This window comes from Notolabrus celidotus, chromosome 3 (genome assembly GCF_009762535.1).
Source record: "Notolabrus celidotus isolate fNotCel1 chromosome 3, fNotCel1.pri, whole genome shotgun sequence".
Classification (NCBI taxonomy): domain Eukaryota; kingdom Metazoa; phylum Chordata; class Actinopteri; order Labriformes; family Labridae; genus Notolabrus; species Notolabrus celidotus.
The window spans coordinates 16,327,601-16,354,356 of record NC_048274.1 but is presented as its reverse complement, the minus strand read 5'-3'; the positions used below and the strand labels follow the sequence as shown (position 1 = coordinate 16,354,356).

General features: G+C 40.8%; 1 protein-coding gene across 2 annotated transcripts in view; it reads right to left on the bottom strand.

Moving 5' to 3' along the window:
* The window catches only part of fto (FTO alpha-ketoglutarate dependent dioxygenase), a 136,848-nt gene that overhangs the window by 74,061 nt on the left and 36,031 nt on the right, over positions 1 to 26,756 (bottom strand). For both annotated transcript variants that reach the window (XM_034680706.1, XM_034680705.1), the window contains exons 5-7: positions 22,836 to 22,915; positions 22,277 to 22,420; positions 15,471 to 15,590 (exon numbers count right to left, since the gene is read on the bottom strand). In XM_034680706.1, coding sequence (XP_034536597.1) covers positions 15,471 to 15,590; positions 22,277 to 22,420; positions 22,836 to 22,915 — 344 coding nt within the window. The remainder of the gene's footprint in view (positions 1 to 15,470; positions 15,591 to 22,276; positions 22,421 to 22,835; positions 22,916 to 26,756) is intronic.

The following is a 26,756-nucleotide window of genomic DNA, read 5'->3' as shown; positions in this document are numbered from 1 at the left end:
TGTATGTGTTCAAGTCTACTGTCTCTCTTTGAGCCCATGTGGAGGCAGGTATGGCCATAGATGATGAGCTACCCCCCTGTTTGTGATTGCTTTAACACATGATGACACACAGGCACTTGAAACCAATTAAATCAAGACTGATTCTGCAACTTGTAAGTCATGTTTTGGAAAAAAAAATCTACCTTTCAACTGCCAACCATAGAGCATATAGTCTTAATAGATTTTGGACCTGTGATAGACCTGGAAATTGCAAAAACACTTAATCAGACCTCACTCAGTGGTATCAGGTATTGTTTTGGGGTCAAAACTCTTGATTGTTTTATGATTGTTATAATGGTTAATGTATATTTGTGTAGAAATAAGGGATTTTCTTTAATTAATTCTACAAATGAACAGATACTTGATTCTTTTTAGTCATTTCAAATTACATTGGCAAGAGATTATATTGTCTTTTAATCGTTGTCGTATCTTACTGTTATGTATTTATTACATTACCTTATTGCTGTCCTCCATAGACCCTCTGGTCCCATGTACAGACCAGGTGCTTGACTTGTGACTTGTAGCATGTATATATGATGGATCTGTTATAGATATTAAATGTTGTATGGTTGTTGTATGGTAAGCTATAAATGAATTGCCCTTCTTGGGATCAATAAAGTTGTCTGAATCTGAATCTGAATTGACTTATTTAAGGTCAGTTAGGCAGTAACCTGGTTGCCAGACAGATGACTCAGGCATCTGGTTTTGATTATAGCCATTGCTGACCACAACACCTAAGAATAACATCAGGTCAAGGATTTTGGGCAATAAAGTCCAGGACTCAGAACACCATTGACAGACCTTAGCTATAACATAAAATTTGCAAAATGAATACCTTTAGTTCTTCTTGTTACTGTCATTCTTACCTAACTTGAATCTTTCTTGCTCTCATTAGCAACATATCCTGCGCTAAGGTTTCACTATTTTTCCCCCCAAATATCTCTCAGTATTCAAACACTTGAGCTACTTCTGCCACAGTTGAAGCCCAGCTGCTCCGACATCTGATTTCATAGGCCTTGGGAGTAGGAGTTTGGCGCACCTCTAGCTTCCTCCATCTCCCTCTCTCTGTTAATACAAGAAACCAATATCACTTTGACCGCTGGTGGAAAAAGGCATCAGGCACCTTGCTCGAGGTAATGGATAGCTTCTGCTCACTGATATAAACAACAGGGGAGCTGTGATCCTGCCAGGGTCAGTTCCAGTCTGGACAAGGGATCTGTGTGTGTTTGCAGCATGCCACCGCTAAGTTACTTTGCTCTTGGGGGGACTCTCCACCAGTGGAAAAATTATATTAGCCCAGAAAGAAATAAGGCCAGACCACATTCACTTTTCTGTGACATCACACTTGAAGTCATAAAAAGTGTGTGTTTGTGAGTGTACGTGTGTGTGTGTGTGTGTTTTTCTTACAGTCTGCCTTCTGTCACATGATTGCAGGTGGTTCGAAATTGAGGCATATCTGAAATTAAATTTCTCAGTTTCCATTATGTAAGATTGGCTGGCTTGTGTGTGTACAGTATGTGCGTGTGTGTTTGTGTGTTTCTGTGCAAGAAGAGTGAAGGAGCTGAATTCTGCTGGTCAGCTTTGTCTTCCAAGACTTTGAAGGCTCACAGCTTTGATATCATCAAAAGGGACACAGTAGAGAAAATAAGGGAAGAAAGTTATATAAAAATGTCCTTCAGGAAATTCTTGTTTCTTTATGCGCTTGTGTGTGTGTACAAAATGTATGTGTGCAACTCTGAGCAGTTTCTAGCTTACAGAGAATTTAAATGTAGGGCAATGCTGAAAGATTTACCACAAAACTTCTCTTCAATTACTTTATGTATACCTTGCAATAATGGCAGCATTTTGAAGGGCATTTCCCACATTTTCCAATTGCATAATTTTCTATACCGTCTATCTGCTCAGTCTTGTGTCTTTAGTGCAGGACAGAACTAAACCTTAAATCCAGAAATCACATTTTTTCATTAAGATATCTAAAATATTCTTTCCAGTTCAATGTCTCATTGAATACGTGACTTTAAATGTCCAAAAATAACATTTATTTATCTTTATTTTCTTTGTATATTTTTATTCGGTGCAAGTGTGTATATGTGTGTCTGATTTCCCGCAGTCTCCGTGGTGACAGGAACAAAAGCCTTTCTGCCAGATTGACCCTCGCAAGGTCGCGGGCACCATCAATTATGTCAGCCAGTAAAATGGGCTTTGCTACACACAGCAGATTATATGGAGTGTAAAACATTAGAAAAATGTGTCTGAAACATCAGAGCAACATGTTTGAAGTGACAATGGGTTGAGGGGGAGGTAGAGACACTCCCAAAGAGGGAAGACCCCTGACAAGTGATTTTGTTTGAAGGCATTGTAACAAACTCAAGTGGGCAGGGAAGCTTTCTATGGCTCCAACAGCAGTCCATCTTCTGGGCAGAATACAGAGAGGATGGAAGGACATATGCTTTCCACAGGGTCAAATGAAGCAGAACTTGCAGGCTTTTGTGGTGCTCCCTTCTGGAGACGAGAAGAAAAGGCAAATCTGTTGTTGGGTCGTAGTCCAATGGGCCCACAATATCACATAAAAATTCACCGGCCTGTTTCTTGTGAGGCTTTTGTCTGAGTCTCACGATAAAGAGCGTTGATCCAGTTGGCCTTAATGGCTAACCCACATATTTCTTAGTCTGGGACAGGGGGCACTCTCACACACACACACACACTTGTTCAAACTCACTCCTCACTGCCCTGGCAAGAATGCATCATCCATCAATCAGAAGAAAGCTCTGAGAGGCGCTTTGACTAATTCAGGACAATGAAGACAGAGCTGGACAGAGATGTTTGCGATGAGCGTGACACTCAAGCACCTTCTGCTCTGTTAAAACCCCCTTACTCTCTTTCAGTTTATGAAAGCTGAGTCCAGATTCTTGCTTGATAGCAGATTGTGATCAGCACCTAACTCTCCTGCCAGTAAAAAGCTTTTTGCTGACTGGGGCCAAAGCCAGCTTTTCTAAGCCCCAGAGTTACAGTATAACACACACTGCACCATACTTCATGTCTTGAAAAATGCTAAACCAATAAAAAGGGTTTCCATCCAGACACGCTGCAAAAGCGGAATTTTGTTTTAGCAGGGGGATATACCTGCTGGGGCTGAAATGCGCCACTAACAAAGTTTTGATTGACTACAAGAAGTCTAAAGTGCAGTGATTCTGCACTTTTTTGCATCTGGCTGAAAAATGCCAAGCTGCTGTAATGAAACTAAACAGACTCTTGTATATGTCTGTTCTGACATCAGATGTGAATTACCTGAAGGATACAGTGAAAACGAATGACTATGTCTAAATGAGAACAGATTAAGATCTCCACATTTGGGGGTTCCTTACTGTAAGAGTAGTTTCTTACTTTACTGAAAGCTTAAGAGCCTTTTCAGAATCATTCATAAACAAACTTTGGCTTAATGGATTAAATTTAGATTAAGATGTGCCAGTTTTGTAGAGATCAATTCTGTTTGTTCAGGATGTCATCTCACATTTCAATTATGACAACTCTTTTACTTTCTTCTATTTAAAACTAGTTGAAGTTTGGTGTAATCACCTACTTTCTTTTGCATCATCTTCATTCAAGTGTTTTGTTAATTCATGTCTATTTAATCTTCTGAATAGACAAGTGTGCTTCAACAGTTACATCATACAACTCACTACACACTTTGCAGCTGCACAGTAACAGAAAGTGCAACACAGCATGTAACAGTGTAGTTCTTTACAACAGAATAATGGGTTTACATGCTCTACAGGTAAGATAATGTCTACTTGTATCTGGCAAAGATGTCACAGACACTTCACTGTGAAATATATCCTCATGATCTCATGACATTGAATCTAATTGAAGAGACATAAGTGAAAATTCTAATTCGAGGAGAAACAGATTCACTATTGATGGAGCAGAGAAGACGACCAGACACTAAATTTATGTGTTATCAGGTTATGTAATGAAAGAGGCAAGCTGCCAAAAAACATCTTTATAAACTTGTTAATAAAGCGAAGATAACATCAATTGAGAGATAGTTTCTGATGGACAGAAATTTTGCTGAAGTAACAGCTGCTAAGTGTAGCTTAAGTCATCTATGGATCTCATTTAGCCGTGCAGTTAGCCATGCTATTAACTACCAGGTGCCAGGCTAGAGTAAAAACCTTAAAATGGCATAGTTTGACAAAATGGGTATAAAGTCAATGTTACAGGAGGAACTTAGAGTTAGTTTAAGTTACTTGAGGAGATGTTTAAGTTAGTTCCGTAATTGAATGACCAAAACTAAAAAGAATATACTTATTTAAAAATTCATACTGCAGCTATGAAATTAACACCTAGTCATGGAATGGAGGTTCAACAGGGTAGTAGAACATGCTTAGGGAGCACCGCAATTCTTGATGTAAAATATCCACTTTGATTACAAACTCTGTAGTTTAGAAATCAAACTAAAAGTCTATTGACTCCAACAAACTCGTGAAAACGACCCAAAAACTTCCGCTGGTGAGATCGCTTGATAACAGCTGAGATCTAAATAGAGGTCCAAATTCAAACTCTACATGCACATAAAAAGCTCCTCTGTGTCTAGTTTAGTGCTCATACATGCCTGGAGCACTTCCATTAGAAGGTCTTGATTTGCAGCGATGTACTCGTGCCGTCTTACTTTGCATCGTTTGTTTATTTGTGGCGCGTTTGCTGTTAATGCAGTTGTTTTGGCTTTTGCAGCACATTTGCATTCCTGCTGTTGCGTTTGTTTTGGGCTCCTTGAATTTGCATCAATTGAATATGTTTCACCTAATGAAGGTCATTTGGGTCGTTTAGAAACCCACGGAGGAACTGCAGCAGAAGCTAGACTACCAAGCGCTTCAGACGGGTCCAGGACTACAATGTAATGTAGCTAACTTTAACAAACTCCAGCTAAAGCACTATTCTTGGCACCAAGAAAGCTGTCAGAAAGCCCATTCCATTGTTCAGTATTTGTGTATGCAACACACACATATCAAAGTAACCCTTTGAAAATTAAAGCTCCTGTGAGGAACATTGTGTATGTGTTGATTTTTGGGGCCCATGTGGTACCTCTTAGAACTTTGCTGAAATGTGTTTCTGACAAAAAAAAAAAAAACACGCCTATTTTTGTTTAACAGTAAAATGTTTCACTCACTGTGATTATCTGCAGCAGAAAAAGTGACAAGAGGTGTGCTGTACATGGACTAATCTGACACCTACCCCCTCACTGTTCTTACAAGAGTTGAAAACGCTTTAAAGAAATGGTCAGTGTTGTTATTGATGGTCTTGTTTGCTTGTGTAGGTCATAAAGGGGCATCCCTGTTAATCTTATTCTGTTTCACAACAAGTAAAAAACTCCTCACAGCGGCTTTAATAAAATAAAGAGGTTATTCAAAAGTTACTAAAGTATCCCTAATTACTCCTGTTTTTTCACACATGTACACAGTTTACTTTGTCCCCCACTGTTGTGTAATGTGCGTACGAGTGATTGCTTGCCACCCAGGGAGGCTGATGAGAGCAGCTAAAGGGTGTTTATGAGACTGTTAGCCAGGAGAGGATGCCGCCCTGCAGCGTTCGCCCAAATAAAAGAGCCATTTATTACATCCAACATGACCCTCTCATTACGCACAAATAGGAATTAATGAGCGCTATATCGGGCACTCCCAGCGGAGCGAGGCGGGGCCCGCTAAAGGACTAGCGTTAATTACATTGTCCTACATCTCACCCATTAAACACCACCCATCAGTTGCTCTATCTGCACAGGAAGGAGAATAGGGTGGAGGCATTTGGCTACCTGGAAAGACGGTTGGTCTCCACGTCATCAGTGTGGTGCAGCCTGAAAGTGAGCTTTATATAAGCAATAAAATGAAGTTAAAGGTTCTGCAATAGAGTTCACAAGGCAACTGTGCACACAAGTGATTAGACAGGTTTTATTCAAGTGCAAGGATAGCAAAGGTGAAAATTACAGTTATTACCTGAACAAGCACTTATAAAAGTCAATTAGATCTAACATTATAAATTATTGGTTCAACTCTGAGCTTCCGTGTTTGCTATAGTTATGTATGCGCACGGTTTAATACAAGTAGGCTTATAATGTACACTTTGGGTGTGTAGACTTGTGGTTGTAAAGGAAAAAAGATACACCTAGAGTAAAACAATGATGGGATTTGATGTTATGCAAGCTTTATGTATCCAAAATTAGCCGACTGAAAACTTTGTGTAACAGTGTTGGTATCACAGCAGCTATATCTGTGTGACCAACACAACTTATTGGTGATCAAAACTAGAAACAGACCCTTAAATAGAGGATTCACCTTTCAGAGGTGGGATCTGATTTACAAGGCACATGTAGGTTTTATCTCTGTTAGGCTATCCTCTTCTTACTGTATATGCCTTGTTGTCAAAGGTCCAGAGAAATACAAAAAAGGAAAGTACAGATCTTCCCAGAATGCTCCTAGGACTTGTACTTCCTCCTTCATCTCTGTGTTTACAGCATCATCTTTTCATTTCTTCCTGGTTCACTTCTTCTCACACGCTCTGATTCTAACCTAAACATTTTTTTCTTCTGTTATCTCACACTTCCCTTCACTTCTGAAACTGCATCACCCTCCCTTTCCTTATTTGTATCCTTCTCTTCTCTCTAAACCAACTCAACCTCTTTATATCCAATTATCATTTCCATCTTTTCCCATATTTAGTGCTTTTCTTCACAATTCTTCATGCAAATCAGACAATTTTACACTGTCTTCCCATCAGGATCAGCCCATTCTCTGTGCTCATTGTTTTCAAAGACTTAAGAACCTCGACACAAGAGCTGCTCCAGTGATTCTGAAGAATTACCGGGGTACTGAGGTATTAAGTGGTAAGTATGTTGCAGTGTTAGCTGAGAAAAATTGAACAAAAAGCTGATTATGGATCAGATTTTCATCACAGTGGAGGATTATCCTGGCATCTGCACAGATGAAAAGATAAAAGGTGTCATTGGCTGATGGAGTAATATGTGACATTAAGGCTTTTGGTCTTTTTGTTGGATTGATTTTATTTTATTCACTTTGTGTGCAACATGTATGCGTATAAATAGTCTTTTTAACCTTTACCTGTGTCTAACTCTGTCAGAAAATGGGTTTCCCATGTGTTTGAATGACCTTGTAATAAAGAATATCTTTGTATTATAGAGGTATTTCTCTTGTCGACCCTAATAAAGTTTGGGCGCAGATGTATGTTTGAGGCCAGCTGTTTTAATATCCATTAAATCAGTTTAAATCCAGTGTTTTCTTAAAGTGTGTGCAATGTGAAGCCATCTGGGTGTTTAGAGGCTGCACAAACAATAAGCAACTAATTTAAGTTGTTAGGAATATGAGCAATAACAAGGTCAGCAAACACAGGAAGTGATGAGGATCCCAATTCAGAATCAGTGAGTGAACTGTTTGGGGGTATTTTAGAGCTAAGCACTTCAATGTGTACGTTGTTTACTTTTTTCCAAACAAGGGAAATAATGAGCAAATGATTGACAATATCCGGATATGTGCTCTGTATTCAACAAGGTAACTTTTGCATCAAACTACATAAATTAAACAAGGTTTTAAGTTCTTTCCCTGCTTTGAATCGATGTGTTTTCTTGTGTCTGTGGTTATTTACTTTACTCTGCCACTTTGACACGACTGCCTGCGAGAGTAAACAATTACACCTGGATCAAAGAACTGCAATAATTATATATCAAGCTCTGGTTAGTGGTGATGTCTCTAGTCAGATATGAGAGAGGCGGGCTTGGCTATGAGATGCTCTCAAATCTCTCTTTCATCTTTTTTTTTTTTTTTTATACTTTCTACCCCATCAAGGCACTTTTTACCACACACACACACACACACACACACACACACACACACACAGAGACACGCACACACGCACGCACGCACGCACACACGCACACACACACGCACACACACACACACACACACACACACACACACACACACTAACTCCTTCCTTGCATCTCTCTCTGTTGGTATGACACAGGAAAAAGCTGGGGCCTGCAGCCAACCCCGGCGTCCGCACTGAATGCGATTAAGCCGAGCAGTGATTAATCTGAGCTGCCCCATAATTCCTCTTTACCACTTTAATGGATGTTATCTCCCCTCCTCTGAAGGCTTATCTTGCTGATCGAGGCCAAGGATGAGGAAGAGGGAGAAGAAGAGGAGGGGGTGGCTTTGAGAAGTGGAGGGATGGGAGGGACTCAAACCAAAGCCAGACAGAGGTAAGTAAATGAATAAGTAAGTAAATAAGTGAGTAAATAAATAAATACGAGGGATTGAGAAGGCTGCTAAGCGGATAAGGCAGATCAGTCTCTGCAAAGTGCTCATTTGTTTTCTAAGAAGACGAGACAAGCCGCCTTCAAAGCCTGCTGATACAGTAAAAACACTGTCAACATCACAATTCACACACAAACAAAATAAATTATCCAAACCACTGTCAATAAAAATCCCCACCCTCTCATTCTAAAGAAGAGGTGTTCCTCATACTCCGGCTGACTGTCACAGGTACAATGACTAACTATTAGAGGATTTTCGTGACCTCATTCGCTTTTATAAAAGCCGGTGACGCGATACGACGGTAGTTTCTTTTGCAGTTTCCACATTGTGAAATAACGTCAATGATAAACTTCCTCCAACACATTCCAAATTCAGTCATCCGTAGCCCCGAAACAAGTTCACTCAGTTCTGAGTAGTATAGGAGGAAATAACACTCAACACCTCGACTTTCGGGATGAGCAGCATCATGATAGTGAGACATATTTCCAATGAAATGTTAGGAACTGAGGACACCAGTTTAGCTCAGGTGGTGGAGCAGGCACCAAATATGCAGGGGCAACAATCTCGGTCGCATGTTCGAGTCTTGGCCTTGACCCTTTGATGCAAATTTCCTCTCTCTCTTCATCTGTTCAAAAAAATAATGGCAAAATGGCTAAAAATAAATCATGAAACGAACATGAGGAATTGTTTAATTTCTTTCAAATAATAAGTGCCTCACACGAAATAATCCATAAGATAAAAAGATGACCTTAAAGTGTCCATTTGAAAAAAAAAAAAACTATTTTATTCCAGGACATTTAAAAACACTGAATATTGTAGTACACTTTAAAACAGATCATTCACAGAGTCTGATAAATCCAAACTTTCTTTCAAACTTTCCTCACCATACGACTCCATATATGCATGACTTCTTTTTGTTGCTCTGTTTATCTCACTGTCTTTGTCCGCCCATGTCTGTGTCCATGTATTTAAATGCACATGTGAAAAGCCAGCTGAGGAGTGACAGGGTTAAATCTGTTCGTCGTAGCTTTTTTTTTTTTCTTCCCCTCTCTTCGGCTTACCGCGATGTTGCTGCGAGATCCTGTCATAGACAAACCCTCTGTGGGATTCCATTCACCACCAGTGTACATCCTTAGGTACAAAGCTGCAGGCTGCAGTGGCTCCAGGTAACATAAACGCTCCCTTCAAGCCACCGCGTATCTGCCCATGAAAATTCTCTAAAGGGGTTTAAGCATTTACGCAGAACACTATCAGGCACCGCCGAAAATTCAGCTTACCCTGTTGAATAGGGACTTCAAAGAGAATTGCAAATACCTTTGCACCGCTACATTTTCTCCCTCCTCTCTTTCTCCTTCTCTCTCTCTGTCTCTTCCTGCTTCTTTTCATTTTATATTTCCAAACACAAGCTGCTGCGTGATGTAAAATGTATTATCAGCCATATATTTCCTCTTTAAATGAATAATAACAATAATCTTTGAGTAATTTCTTTTTTATACCGCTCCGTCTAAATAGGGCAAAGCAAGCAAGCTAATATGGAGCCGCGGGTAAACAAGGCCGCGAAATAATGAATGTGTGGATTAGGCCTCTAGTCTATGTTGTGCGATAAGGAAAAAACAGCTGCTACTATCCAGGTAACAGCACATATTGACTGTCAATGAAGGATAAACTACAGTGCAGCTGCACATTTACTTCTCTCAGTCACACTGTGGACGCACTGCACGCACACACAAGCTTAAAAACACATGGACACAAACACATACAAACAAACCCACATGCATACACACCTACACACACACACTGTTGAAGAGAACCAAAGAGAAATGGAATATAATAAATGTATAAGCCTATTTGCACAGTATAGAGCTTAAAATTCAAAACAATATGGTGCATAAACACAGTATTATTTAATGTAAGAGATAATAAATGGCTTCATAATGAGCAATATAAATGGTCTTTAAACACTTTACTGCTTAGTTCACACTTATAATTAATCTGGGTTCCATGTGTGCATATAAAGTGGGTATAAAACTCTGCCCGACTGTGCGAGTAAACCAGCGAGCGAGTAAGAAAAATTACTGCCGGTAAACATCTGCAACATGATTCAGCTGTGGCCTCTAGCTTTTCAAACACACAGCCCCCCCCCTACCTTCAGCTGGACCGGCACAGAAAGCTCTCAGAATAATACATTACAAAAAAAAAAAAGCTCCCTGAAATTATTTACAGCGAAAAGCACAACAGAAACCATAACATTTATAATGTTTTACAAAGCCATCAAATAAGTGGAGAGGGGATTAATTGCCCCGGCCCGACCTTAAAATAATTATTGTGAGCGGTGCAACTCTAAACTCCAATGAAATTGATACACTTTGATAATTAGATTCTTGGCACTGACCCGCTGAAGTCAATAAAGGTTATTAAGGCCAATTGCTGTCTAAACGCATTACGGGCTGGGTAAACTGTCCGTCGGAGGCCCCTGCTACTCCAGCGCCAATATGATAATCCATTCTCCGTCCTGGGGGTTTCTTCCCCAGCGCCTGTGTCTCCACTCTGCCATACAAAACCAGATTGGATTCGCTTAACCTTTCCAGGACTTTGATCAAATGAGCTCACACAGCAATAACATTTACATTGACCTCCCCCCCACCACCACCACCACCAACCCCCTCCTCCCCAATATACACACAACCTCTCTCCCTATATCTCGATTTCTTTTTACCTCCTCCCTTTTCTCTGTGTCTGTCTTTCTCTCTCTCTCTGACCACTCCTCAGCACCCACCCTCCACATGCTAGGTCAATAACCTAATCAGCTATCGATGGCGTCTGGGGCCAGCCCCCGCATGATTGCAGTGCGACCCTCCTCAGCGGCCCAGATTGTTTCCGAAGACTGTTATTAAAGTGAGGAGAGAAGATGAAATGGTCACCGAGCGCTTCCCTTACACACTCAACACTTATATGCGAGCTATTACAAATCAGAGTAGGGTTAATTTGTTCACACAAAAAAGGAAAGAAGAAGAAGAGAGCGTGCCGCGTTTGTGTGTATGTGTGACCAAACCATCAGAAAACAGGGAGTGACAGGCTGGGTGAATAGAGCAGAGGAAGACATGGCCCCGATACCACTTCCTGTTTTGTACATCTTGAAGTATACAAATGTATTCAACTGAGTGGCTCCCATTTATTATGAAAGTAGATTAATTTCCTTGATATGTGTTGAAAAGATTTCCATCTACAAGGCTCGCTCTGCTGTCAAATGAGGGAGAAAGAGACAGAGATATTGCGAGGGAGCGGGGGAGAGAGAGAGAGAGAGAACAAGAGAAAGAAAGAACATAAAGAGAGAGAGAAGGGAGAGAAAGAGAGAGAGAGGGAGTGCATTGAATCTCTTTGCATCCACGGTGGCTTTTGAAGTTGGGAGATGAGCAGCCACAGAAGTCAGGAAAGTGACAAATTAGGGAAAAAGCTGTACTGTGCAAGCAGAGCTGCTAAATCAATTAAAGTCATGCCAAGTGCATACATTAACATCAATGGCTCACACACACACACACACACACACACACACACACACACACACACACACACACACACACACACACACACACACACACACACACACACACACACACACACACACACACACACACACACACACAGGACAGGAGAAAAAAAAGGAGAAATGTGCTCATGGGCTCGTCGCCTCTCCCCCACAGAGACAAGAGGAAAGATAAAAAAAATACCACACCGGTATTTAAAATATTCTGCATAAAGCCAAGACTCTCTGTCTATTGTCAGTCACACAGAAGCTATTCATTATTGCTAGTTTAAGGAAATGTCACTATTGTATGATAGCCACGATAGCAGAGTCCTGAGGGAACAAAAAAGCTGCGAGTGAGGCAGGTCTAAACGGACTTTAGCACCCTGAATCACAAGGGAATGTAAAAACCTTTAATGTCCTCTTTTCACCCCCCTCGAAATAACCTTTACCTCATATATACCCTCACACTCACACATTCATACACAGATTATACTTTCGGCTGTACATTGAAATAAGCATACCTGTGCTTGGAAGTTTATTCAGCAGCACGTCTCTTTGTTTCTATCAAGAAACCACAAGAATTCATGAGGTGCCACAAAGAGGCGAGCATGCAAGTGGACTTGTTTTGTGTTGCTCCTTTATTTATTTATTTATGTATTTTATCAGAATGTCATTCAAATGGAAGGATGAGCATTTGCATGACAACGGGGCTGAGGAGCAGAGAGGGAGCCCCAGGGAGAGACAGTATCCATAAACAGGAGCAAGTCCCCCCCATATTGCAATATTCTTCATACGGACTAACAAACGCGTACACAGCCCAGCGCATCCCACAACACTGTGTGCTAAATATGACAATAAAGGGAGGAAGGCTGCCTGTTTGTATTGCTATTTTAGCAGGATAAAACAATAGGCTGTTTTATTGCTACAGCGCAGTGTATAAAACACAGTGTCAATTTATAAAGCCTATTTAAAGAGCCGTATATTTGTTATTTTAAAATACCCGCGCCAATATCAAATCTGACAAAAATAAGGCTGTATTAAAATACACTCTGCAGGCGAAAACAAAAAATATCTAAATAAATAAATGGCAAACTGCATCTGCACACAGTAGGTCATTCGAATTTCTACACTATATTGTCAATTGCCAGCTTCAAAATGTAAAATATATGCAATAAAGGAATGCAGGGGGAGGCCACATAATTTAAATAACTCAAAGTAATTTAGAGAAATGTGTTTTAATCTAACTGCAGGAAAGCCACAGCTATCCAACGCTCCAAAAGGAAAAAATCCATAAGCCACATCTGTAAAGTGCTTTTCATCAGAGGTCGATGCATGTATGTAAATATTGCTTGCGAGAGCAATAATGTTGTCTTTCATCACAATACTGAGTGATTACATTTATGCATTCAGCTGTGTGTTATTTTGCAATGGCTCGCTCTGAATTTCCACAGAAGGAATACTTTGCTGGTGTGTGACTTGATAAAATTAAGACAGTAAATTTAAACTTTAAAAAATATTTGAACAAAAAAAACATCACAAGAATTTGAAAAAAAAAAAAGAACATATTTTTTTAATTCCAGAAAATATATTAATGTATACATATTTTAAAATATTTGACATGAATTATGTTTTAGAAAAGTTTGCGCGCATTTTCTTTGTTTAGTTCTCTAAAAGTTTGAGGCAACATTTTTTACTGCATGACAGAAATTCACGTGTGACACACATGCAAACACACACACACACACACACACAGTTATATGGTTTGCTCGCCCATTAAAGTGATACAGAGACACAGCAGCAGAGAGAGAGAGAGAGAGAGAGAGAGAGAGAGAGAGAGAGAGAGAGAGAGAGAGAGAGAGAGAGAGAGAGAGAGAGAGAGAGAGAGAGAGAGAGAGAGAGAGAGAGAGAGAGAGAGAAAGACCTCACATTTCACTGATGCCCTTTTCTAAATACAGGTCCAAATCACACACTTCATCTTGGCCCGGAGGTCGAGCTCTAGATGAGTTTAGCCCCTGTCTCCAAACGCCCCCAGCACCATCACCACCACCACCCAACCTCTGCCAGGCTGCTCCACTAAGAGAGCGAGAGCAAGAGAGAGAGAGAGAGACTATGAATAGAGCCGAGCAGCGGCAGCAGCAGCAGTACTGTTCTCCTTCAGCCCCTGTCTTTATCCCCGCCTGAGCATTAGATGTGATTACTGCTCAGCGCTCAACACTGACAGAGACAGAGAGCTCCCAGAGACAGCAGGAGAGGGCGAGAGACATAAAGAGACACAGGGAGAGAGAGGAAGAGAGAGGGAGAGGGAGAGAGAGAGAGAGAGAGAGAGAGAGAGAGAGAGAGAGAGCGAGAGAGAGAGAGAGCGGGAGGGAGCAGAGAGGAAAATAGGAGCATAGCTCTTTCGCTCCCTCTGCTGCTGCTACAGTGATACAAGAGTGCCCCCTGCTGCTTCTGGTGTCTGAGTGCTAAACACACACACGCACACACACACACACACACACACACACACACACACACACACACACACACACACACACACACACACACACACACACATATGTTCATACATGAACACACACACTCTTTGAAATCAAGCTATAAAAGAGGGATGCGTGGGGAAGGAGAGAAAGCGAGACCAAGCATGTACTTGTATCTGAGTGTGTTGGTGAGCTGTGAATCTCCACTGGCTCGTGTGTGTGTATTTGTGTGCGTGGGTGTGTGTGTGTGTCTGCTGCACATATGTACAGTACAGGGCTGTGACTAAGGTGACTTAATTATGAGTCTGACATTACTAAGTGCGACTCCTTTACAGTGGTTTCTAACTAATAGCTACGTGCCCACGTTCCTCTCCAATAAAACTTGTGTGAGGCAGCAATTAAACACATGACACATCCTTAATAATGTACCCTGGTGAGAAGTTAGACAATCCATCATGTAATTTTAAACACACCCTCTCTTGTGAGGAGCATTATTGGACAGCAGATCACTTATGTAGTTTGTGTAAGGAGCGCAAGCAAAGGCATGTTGACAACTGAGAAAGGTGAAACTCTCATTAAATAAAAGAGAAACTCTGACAGTCATGCCACTGCTCATACGAAGGGGGAACAGCATCAAAAAATGTAATTTGATTTTTTATTATTACTTTTATTAATTGTTTATAACATCTAAAACACAAGAGTATTAACTTGGTAATTCTACAATCACTGATATTCTAAATAACAAGTCTGAGATGTAGGTCAACATGTTTTAAATCAGGGTTAAAAACTGTAGTATTTCTGTATTAACAGGTTTTGTATGGTAAAAAAAAACCCATTATATTTCAAATATAGTTTTTGTTTTTGACTATTTTATTCAACTGCTATTCCAGCTTTAAAAAAAAATTCAAAAGGAAAAAATAAGTTTCCAATTTAAGAAAAAAAACTTGCAAAGTAGAATAAAAAAATCCTATAAATATTATTTTAACCACGAAAGGGAAAGTAAGGTCATACTCAAGCAAAGTTAAAGTGAAACCTTCAGTGAGTGACTCTGACTTCAGTAAACTACAGTGATGCAGCCCACGTGAAGCAGCTATGTGTTCGCGGCCTTACCACCGTCTCCATGAGCTTCCAGTCTTTCTCCAGCTGCTCCATCGGTCTGGTCCACCAGCTGCAGAAGCGGGCGTAGCGCTGGCCCTGGAACCAGTACTGCCGCAGCCACTCGAACTCCACCTGCAAGACACAAAATACACAAGCACGTGCATGAAGGAGAAGAAAGCGTGTTCAGACAGAAAAGTCTAACATACATTAATGAAATCTTAAAAAAGAAAAGTGACATATGTAAATGACTTTTCATGCTCCACTGTAAAAAGAAAAAAAAATGACATTAGAATATTTATTTTCATGTAGAGGAAAACTTTTTTAAATTATTGTAGATTATAAAATCAGAAGAAATATGTGAGACTGAAGTCAGACTTAATGCAAAAGTAATGCTTCTTAATCTCATTTGACTGTTTTATTCCCAAAGGGTCTTTAAATTGTAAAATAATTCAGTAAAACTGTAAAAACAAAAACAAAAAAGCACATCATCCTTATCTTGTTCTCTAAAAATATAAGTTTTATTTTTGAATGAATTAAGAATATGAAAGTTTTAAATGAACATCTATCTTTTAAAGTAATAAATGTATGTGTTCACTGTATAAAAAATATATAGTTAGCCTTTTTTTGTCATGGTGAATTTAATTCTTATATTTGAGCTGTGATCAATTTAATACATTTAATAAAAGCTATTTGAAACATATTGTAAGGTCAGATTTTTAGTGTAAACATTAAAATATTTATGGCTTCAGGAGTAGAGAAAGTTTCAACTCCAGTCTGAAATATATTTGTTGTTTTGAGTAGTCAATTCTTTAGGGGTTAAAATTATTTCGGAGCACATTCAGTCATTTTCCATGAGGTCTCTAAAAGGTATGACACCTTAATAAAAAACAATGTAAATTACATTAGTATAAAAAACAGCCTGGAAGCAAATGAAAAAAACATTGGTCATCTCTGTGTGTGCAATAACATTACTTAAAAGCATCATCTGAAGAAACAGACACACTGAATTTACACTTTCCTGCAAGTGCCTCCTAACACACACACACACACACACACACACACACCTTCCAGACAGCGCACCTGAAAACTCCACCCTCTTTCTCCTCTTCTCATTCTCCTCCCTCCTTCCCCTCCTTTCCCACTCCCTCGCTCCGTCTGGAGATGACAGTCTCGGCTGCTGAGCCGCTCCTCTCTCCTCCACTGGGAGTGTTTTTGTTTCCTGCTCTTTTGAAGTGCTGATTTAATCCTCGCAACGATGCTTTATGTAGCCAGGTGTAGCCTATCTTCTTCTAAGTGTGTCTTTCTGTGCGCATATTTGCGTTTGTTCGAGTAATTCTGGCAGAGTTTTTGCCCTCTTAGGTGTATGTGTCTATAGATGCATGAGTGGCTTTGTTAATGCCTGTGCATACAATTGCCAAAATGAGTGTGGATGTCAAAGATTGCCCCAAATCGCCGCCGACATAAATGCAAAATGCTTTGAGATGCCCTCCCCCAAACCATCCTACAAAGCTTCATCCACGGTAAACAATGAACACACGATTCAGTTTGATGCAGAAACTGTACGACACAAAAAAAAGGGTTCAATGCAAAGGAGTCACACATCACATGGGACTGAGAGAGCTATTGTTCCTTTTCTGAAAACTATTTTGTTTATTGTTCCACTGACAGAGCATTAGCAAATGTATACAAGAGACCCTTTGTGGAGCTGCTAACTCACACACAGTCACTAGACGGTTTAAGCAGACTATTTCCTTTCTATAAAAATGATGATGCTTATGTATATTTTTCTATTTCAGCATCCTTCTTCATTAAATAAATGCAGATTCTGGGGTAAACCAGTCTTTCACTCTCATCCAACCGTGTCTCTTCAATAACGCTCATATACAACTCATTTGCACTGGCTAATAGGATTTGGGGGACCATGAAACAATTTGCTTTTGAGGTCCTGGTTAAGTATTAAAAGTCAACGCTGTCAGTGACTTAAGAAGAGAGATTGGATGTGAACCCACACTCTCTAGTTTTTACCATCCAGTGCCAAAGCGTGGCATTCACACTCCTGTCTTCTCTTGAACTTTTTCCTGAAGAAAATTAAAATTTAGAATCCAGCATTGGCACCAATGAATGCCAGCAAGCACAGTGCAGGTGGCGTGACTCTTTGCTCCAAGTATATTAGGGAATGCAATGTAGAGATGTTTTAATTCTTGTTGTGGAACCTGTGACTTCAGCCTCAGCCTTAAAGGGCCAGTACACTATGTCATAACCTGGCCGGAGGGTCAAATAGCTCCCAAAACTTTCCAATTGGACTCACAATGTTAGAAAAGAGCCAGGGTTGAACTAGTTGCACTACAGCAATACTTATTTGACTTTCATGTGAACAAGTAAGTGCAATACAATGGATTTCTTCCAAGGCAGATAGTTAGAAAATGTGTTACTGTCATAACCAAAAATACCATGTCATCTCCAATAAATTCTTTCTCATTTTGCAACATGGTCGGATTAAAAAATCTGAACTTTGAGCCAAAAGGGTTGAGCTGTGAATTACTTTTTGAGTGGCTCTCGCTCTGATTATGAAGCAGACACCTACCGTCCACTTCCCCAAGCAAGCAAAAACAATGGGCAAGTATTATTTGCACAAACAACTTGAATGAGTTCTGCCTCTGGTGGAAGCTGTGCTCAGAATCATCCTGCCATTTGCTTCCAAAAGGCTCTGATCACAGCGGGGATGACATGCAAGGACTGGGGCATGTCAGGGAGAATACACAGCCAGTGGCACTGCTCAGCAGCCTCTCAGTCACTCCATACAACCCACCCTTCAAAGAAATGTCATCCTTTATGGTCCCTTCAACACTCTCCAAATCCACTCCCCTTCGATCACTACAGCTCAAACACACAACAAAGCTGCCAACGCCGATATCCGACGTCCTTTTCTCTCTGTCAGTCCTTCCTTCCATCTCTCTGATTGTCTGCCTGTCCTTTAGTGAGAAGAAACCAACCTGTGTCTCCACTTTGAGCCGACATGGCCGCCTGTTCCCCACTGTGCAGGCCAGTGGCCGCCACAAAGCAGGCCCTCCAAAGCTACTGAGGAGTGCTGGCTTTGTGGCATTTGGAGTCTGGCTATCCAGCTGAGAGTTACCAAGAGGGGAACTCGGACTAAATGCCACCTATCCAGGCAGACAGATTGAAAGTATGTGTGAAAGAGAGAGTGGTTGTTAGGGCTAGTTTTTCTCTGAGACGGCGTGGGGGAGCGAGAGGGGAGCTAGTGGCTCCCCTGCGGCAGTCGCTGTCATCTCTCCAGGTGATGGACACACCAACTAAACATTAGTCCCACATTAGTCGCCCTGCCGTTGACCATGGCAACTCTGGAGTTGCCCAGTAGCCCCCTTTATTCCCATCTAATGAGGTGTGTTTTTTCCACACCTTCACGGCATTCCCTGCGCGGGTCCAATCAATTTCCGGGACCGGGGCCCTGAGGTGGGAGCTGATGAGAGTGGGATCGATCCCACTCTGCCATTCTCTGTTTACCTTTCCTGGCCTCCTCACAGATCAGCGAGGAGAACTGGTCCCCCCAGCTCAGTGCGAGCAAGCAGACATGCCATTTACACACACCACACACTCGCCAGAATGTCCATACAGGAGCTGGGTTATACAATACATACATGCACTTCTTTACGTCAGAAGTGGTCTGTCTTCCTGATCTGTAATTCTTTCATTTTGCCGTGATGAGTATTAGTAAATATCAGTTAATCAATCCCCAGAAAGCAACAGCAATAGGGACAAGTCATGATTTTGCAAAGCTCTGATACATGCAGCATCATAACATTTAATAACCTGTGATCAATAGTTTTTTTTTAGCAATTTCATATCAAACTTACACAGAGAGAAAGATAAAGATCTTCATAAACTCAACTCCTAAAATAGATAATGAAAATATACAAACAATGACATTTGTTGGGGTGCTAAATTGTGAAATAAAACACGACTAACCTGCACAGACTGCACACCACACAGGTTCTTTCTCACCAGTATGTTTTGAGAAGTGATTTATAAGATTACAATGATATTGCCACCATAAGCCCCTCAGGAAAGGTGTTTCAAAGCCAACAAAGACCCGGTCGCCTCAGGAGACATTTTGGCCTGAAAAGGACACAGGAAGGTCACACACACCTGCTCCGACACAGTTTACTTTCTGCCAGAACATGTGGGAAAACCTTGTCCCTCCCTTCAATATTTACTGTGGGGGGACTAAGCATCATTAGAGGGGGTCCCTCAGGGCACTCTGTCATACACCCACCTGGGAAGTGACACAGTGGCTTTAAATGAGACAAGACGTTTGCATCTGGGATTAGCATTTCAAAGCCAAACATGCACACGGGGGCCGCACGGTGATACTATGTTAGACTACCCCCCCGCAACCTAAGACAGGAGGTAAGATTAAAAAGAGACAGTGAGAGGGGCCGTGCTTAACAAACAGGTGGGAACTCCAGTTTTCTTTATTTCTGTCTCTGTCTCCCATCAACCCCTACTTCAACTCGACATACCGCCCCATCCCCGAACACTCATACTCAGGTGGCAGACGTTCTGCTTCATCATCATCAGACCCGCCCACGTCTCCTGACAAAGTGTCAACCTCCATCCCACCCTCCCTTTGCACCACATTGCACAATATCCACAGCTAAGTCAGCCAGTGCTAGCTTGCTTTTTGGTGCCTTTTTTTTTTTTACGGAGAGGCCCATAAGGCTCTGCTCAGGTCAGGCTGCCTGCAAGTCTCAGGCTTGTTCGCTCCTCGGTCGTCCATGTCAAACACGACCTGCGCAATATGCACCCGCCAAGCACCAAAGTGGGCCGCCATCATAAATATCTCGACCAACAATACATCATTTAAGTGGTTGTTCGGCTCTCGTGGGCAAGTCCAAACAAATGGCCACATCGATCATTGTGAGTGCCAGGTAGGTAGGGTGAGGTTGAGCCTTCTGGGTGCAGCACCCTCCTCCAACCTGGAACTTTAACACTCACACATACATACTGTACACACACACACACCTACTCCCTTATAAATAGCAGCCTGTTTTCCTAAATTAACCTGCCTTGATCTCCTGGTGGGGGCCTATGCTCAGTAATCCTGTGGTGCTATGTGGCGAAATAGCAGATGTTGCTAGCTCAACTAGCCCAGCGCTTCTGCTCACACCGACAGGCCTATTGTTTGGCAGCGCTGAATAATTAATATTGTCTACAACCTTTAAACAACCTTACGTCAGGCTCATCTGTCATGGCGTCCCGCTGCGGGGTCTGGGTGCTTGCGTTGACTAGGATGTGCACTTGGAGCCCAGGGGTGTAAAGGGGGGAGAGGTGAAGTGCTATATTAACTGCTGGCCCGAGGCAAGCTAGCACAGGGGGCTGGCAAACGGCCCCACACGTTCTTCTTTTTGACCCCGCTCTATCCCTCAATACTCCAAGCCAGCATCATTCGTTGTTGTGTGTAAAAAAAAAAGAGAAGGGTTAGGGAGGGGAGCGGTGCATGACTCCATCTTTAGATAACATATGGAGAGGCTACTGCCTTACGATCCATCACAGACCAGGACAAATGAGAACAACCTGGGTTTCATACTGGAGGCATTTAACAACCAGGTAAGTAGGAGGAAGAAATCCAGAGAGCTCCCATTCTTCAGTTGGGAGGTTTAAGCGGCGATCAGAGGACTGGCAGAGTGGTCTGAAGGGCTAGGATGATGAAACGGAAAAGACATGTCAAACCAGGACTGACGTTTCAGCTTCTGGTGGTGGGTTCCTTTTAAAAAAATTTTTTACATACCATTAAGTATAGTTTAGTTTGGAAATGTATTATCCCTCTCACAAGTCATTGATCAGAGTAACCCAGCACCAGGGGAGTCAAGTTCATATAGATAGTCAAGGGGCAAAAATGCATAAGTTTGCTCAAATAAATCAAGTTCTTTTTTAAGATATTATTCAAATATTATACTGATGAATTCTCAGATTTTAGTGATCATTTTCTGGTATCTTCCATGTCTGCGCTGTTGAAATCCTGTCCGATTTTTGGATAGTTTTGAGCTGTTTGTATTGACTTTGAATCACAGAAGGACAAGGATTGATCATGGTAGTTAAAGCTGCAGTTGGTAGTTGTGATATAAGCATCAGTTCTGAGAGATTTTGAATGTCAACACTACCCCTCCCCTCTCTACTCCCGTAACCCCGCCCACAAAAAATTGTTGTGCGCGTTCTATGAGGAAGTAGTGGCTTCCCAGCCAATCAGGGCATCGTAGTGGGGCCTCAACTCAACCAATCAGGACAGAGGGTTGGGGAGTAGCTGATTGGTCTGTGATAACGGGAACGAGGGGAATAATACAATTGCTTGATACAAAGGTATTGGAAAACACAGAGGTTTTGCCATAATCTCAAACTACTTCACTTAAAGATGAGTACCGATTGGTATTATGACCTTTTCTCCAAACCCAGCAGAAAAAAAAGTACAGTTTTTTACACCATTCCTACCAACAGCAGCTTTAAGAGCAGGATATGTATCGCAAATATATCTATTCAAACTTAAAACACCAGCAGTCTGCTTGCTTTATTTTATAGGCACATGTTTTTTCTATCAAATGAAGCAAACCTCACCCAGTACTCAAAAGAGGCCAAAACAAACACCAACTATGTGACCCCTGCTCAGATTCACTGCATACATGGTAATGAGGTAAAAAATAGGTCTCAGGGAGTTAAAAGTTAACACTTATACAGACAACAACAAATGTTAATGGTTACACATGAACACACACATACAGAATCAACACACACTAGCATGTCCTCACCTCATTGTGAATCTCCTCACAATGCTGCAGCATTGTGGGCTGCAGGGACAGCAGGCTGTGGGAGCCTGTCTCTGGGTCAGTGTGCAGGTTTGACAGGGCCTTTTGGCACTGTGACTGGATGTAGGTCAGGGTCCCACTAGAGCACTGGTAAGAAGGGGGAAGAGGCATTAATATACCCATAACTGTCATGAAGAGTTTTGACCTGTGAGTTAAAAAAAGTCCACAACTTAAGTTATTTAGGTGTGGAGGACAGACACACTCTTCATGTTTCATTCATTGTATTTCCAAGTTATAAGTATCAGTTGATAAAAAGCATATTATTTGGACATTATTTTTCACTTATAGAAGGGTACAGAATCTTTCCATGTGAATACAAATATCTTTGTTTTTTGGCAACAGATATCTTTTTAAGTTTCTGCAATTAACACAGCAAAAACAGCAATCAGTGGATTAAAGTAGTCTTTACTCAATCCAAAGAGGACTGCTGGCACACTATAAAGCTGAATCATGACAAATTTGGGAGACTTAGATTTGTCTATTAGGCCCGTTCGCTTCCTACCTCAGCCACTCTGTGCGTGGAGCTGAAGCGAGCAGTTTCTCCAGCTAGGACACAGTGCTGGTGGGTACTGTTGAGGTCATCTGGTAAAAATGGGAGAAGAAAAACACAAATTAAAATGCAGGAAATAAAATCAACAAGAATCAAGAGAACAGTCAAGAAAAGAAGAGAGTACCCAACTGTCAGAAATAATAAAAACATGTACTACACAAAAAAGGAAAGGAGTAAAAAAAAAATAGTCCAGATTTAAGACCTTAAAGATGTGGTTATAATGAATTATAATAAAAGAAAATAAATGGACCAGAAAAAGGAAAATAATTGATTACAATAGAAAAACAGATGAAAATCAGGGCATGAAAGCAACATGACAACTAAATCATCTTGTAGGCTCAGACAGATTGTGCCTGGTCCAGCATCCAATCAAATAGAATGAGCAGCATTGTACTATAATTTTAATTACCAAACAAAACCAGATCGCTCTCAATCTGTCAAGACGGAGGAGCCATACCAACAAACATTTGTCCAATATCTCGGAAGCTTTACAAAGAGGCCTTACTGCTGTTTCCTGTGTATCCCTCCATGTGTTTCTTTGTGTGTATAGATGTTTCTCAGCTCTGCCATTATTTGCCTCATACCAATAATTAATTTAGCCATGACAGAGCTGTCATTCACAGCACATGTGCATATTTACACCCGCCTTGAGCAAGAGTACACTGGCTAATGCCTCTGATTTGAAAGTCAAACAGCCAAATGCTTTGGGAGCAAGATATTATTGTTTGGTAGGAGGAGAAAAAAAGATGGTGACAAACAAAACAACTTGCCGGTGTTTTCTTCACCCTGATGAGATTGTGAGGGATTAGGTCTCTGGGCAGAATTACTCTGCGTCTTTAAAACTGTTTATATCCAATAACAAATTATCTCCATCAATCTGCTCTTTTCTTGGCGCGTCTGATGCGTCAGTGGGATCAGGAGGGAGTCGAGGCAAACTCGATAACTGTAATAAATATTTATCTTTCTTTCAACCCCTGCGCCTGCTGCCACTTGTCCTCCTTTTCCAGGAAGCAGGCTTTTAAATATATTGGGTCAACTCTTTTCTCCAGTCCCCCTGTGCATTGGGAGTTGGAAATCTGATTATTGAACAGGCCCGGTGTCAAGACTTGCATTGTTCTTTTTTAACCACTGAAATTCCATTTGGGTGGAAATGATGGTGATTCAATTTGCCTCCAGCAGCTCAGACATTAGCAGTTCAAAAGGGCCAGCCGGCGACAAATGGTGCTGAAAAGACATTATGGTGTCTGTGGTTAGACACCATTGTAGTTTCCTTTTAATACCGCAAAACTATCTATCATACGGTGTGTGTCAGTAAAACACTGGGGCAATATATTCTAACACATGGTTTAGAGGTGCTGCTCTGTCTCTGTATTTGAAACAGGAGGTTGGGGGTCTTTTTCTGACTCCAATAAGCATTTTCTTTGCTTGTGTGTGTGTGTGTGTGTGTGTGTGTGTGTGTGTGTGTGTGTGTGTGTGTGTAGTCTCGCGCTTTTCAGCTGTGCAAATTTATAGGTGCGTGCATATGTTCGTCACTTTGTGCCAAGTATTTAATTCAGGTAGACCGACAAAGCGACAGACAGCCAAGGACTGTACGAGCTGCTATCGTTGTGCAGCAGTTGGCCTCTCAAGGGCGTACTCACCAAGTGGAGCATAAATCCCCACTGATCCGCGACAGTCAAGTCCCATTAGAATGGTCTGCACAACAGCCCATCACTCTATTATCATGGCTGGCCTGAAACTGACTGTTCTATTGTAAATCTTATCCAGCCAAAGGAGGTCGGCTTCAAGCCCTGTCAGGCTGAATATTAGGTACAGACATCGCCGCTTCCCAGATGAAAACATAGCAGCTTCAAAGAGTCAAACACAGGAAGTCATTTGAATCTCCCTATTTCTATTCTTAAAGAGAAAGATTTAGATAGACAAACAATCATTAGGAGCACATGAGAAAACCACTATAACAACTTCAGCATCACATGGAGAAGTAAAATATTCAGTTAGATGGATGCGTCAGAGGGAATATAACTTTTTTTGCACATGACATAAAAAGTGAATTGACAACCTGCTAACACCCTTGTACTTAAAGTAATGATCTAATAATTATCCTGCAATAAAATAGGACCAGTCCACTTATTTTAGGCTTATGGGGGTTAAAACTATGCTGTAAAGCAGCTTTGGTTACATATTTTCCTGGTGCATGCAAAAATTCCAACTCTCACATGTTTTAGTTGTGCTAATTACTCCTGAATGAAATCGCTTATAATACAGTATTAGTATGCAGCATATGATGTTGTACACCCAGGAAGCCAGCAGGTAGTGTATCAATCTAACATCTGGGCAGCTCATGTGTTTGTGCACCTGTGGTATGTTCAAGCGTAAGGAAAGCACAGTGAACCAGTTTTTATTCAGATGTTGCTTTTGTACCATAAAAAATGTGCAAGTCAAAAGTTTGGACACACCTTCTCATTCAATGGTTTTTATTTATTTTAATTATTTTCAACATTGTAGATTAATACTGAAGACATCTAAACTATGATATAATCTGGTTTTGCCATTATATGGATAACAACCGTAGTCAAATAGTGCTATCCATTGTGTACTAACCCTACATCTGAACAACACAACTGATGGTCTCAAACACATTAAGAAGGCAAGTTATTCTACAAATGAACTCTTGACAAGGCTCATGTTAATTAGAAACCATTCCAGGAGACCACTTCATGAAGCAGACTGAGAGAATACCAAGAGTGTGCAAAGCTGTCATGGAGGAAAAAGGGGGCTACTTTACAGAATCTAAAATATAAAACATATTCTGGTTTGTTTAACATTTTTTTGTTAATTAAATAATTCCATATATGTTCTGCATAGTTTTGATGTCTTTGGTATTAATCTACAGTGTTTCAAATAATTAGAATAAATACAAACAAACCCTTGAATGAGAAGGTGTTTCAGAACTTTTGACTAATAGTGTACGTTCCCTCACCCTGCCTGACCTGTGGAGATTAAGAATGAACTTGTGCAGATGAAAAATAAACTATTGCACAGTTCTTCAAATTATGGGTAAATATCAGTTATATTGAAATTTTCTGCAGTTGCAGAGTGTACAGAGTGTAGAAAATACTGCAACTCCAGAAACCCTATTTTTTTCCTGCATGATAACTAAGACACTGAAAAACAGCGAATCTCTTCCAAAGATGTATCCCATAGAGACCTGCATGTCATGTTAGTTACAACCTTACCTTTTCTTTCAACTAAAACTTGTTGTAAATCTCAGCAGTGCTGTTATGATTTTGACATTTACGCAGCGTGCACAGACAGAGGTTCATAAAAAAACTCAGAAAAAAAAATAACTGACAGCACATATGATTGAAAACACCATGAATATATTTATGAATGTATTTGCTTTTGTAAGGTTTGTGGGACAGTTTTTGCTGTGGGCAAATGAAAAGTTGGCAGGTGGAAAGAAGCAGTTTGGGACATGATGTACTGAATATCAGAGGAGACACATGTCTTTCTACTACTGCCACAGGCCAAGATGGAAAAAAAGAAAGATGTGCTTAGGAATGTAAACACAGGTTAGATAAAAGGTCTTAAGAGTAAATAACTTTTGACCCCAAGGGTTGATATGATTTCGGCAACAGATGTGTTTTTTTTCTTGATATATCTTAGATCTACATTGTGTTTAGTTCAGTCTGCATCAATAAGAATTAATATGATTTTTGATTATCTTTTGCATCAATATTTCATTAATTTTTCAAAAGATATTTTAGGTAATTCATCAGGCATTGGAAGGGATGACTGATTGTTTTGTGTCTTTCCTCAGGCTATATTCTTATGCAAACAGAACGCCTCTTTAAAAAGTTAAAAAAATAAAAC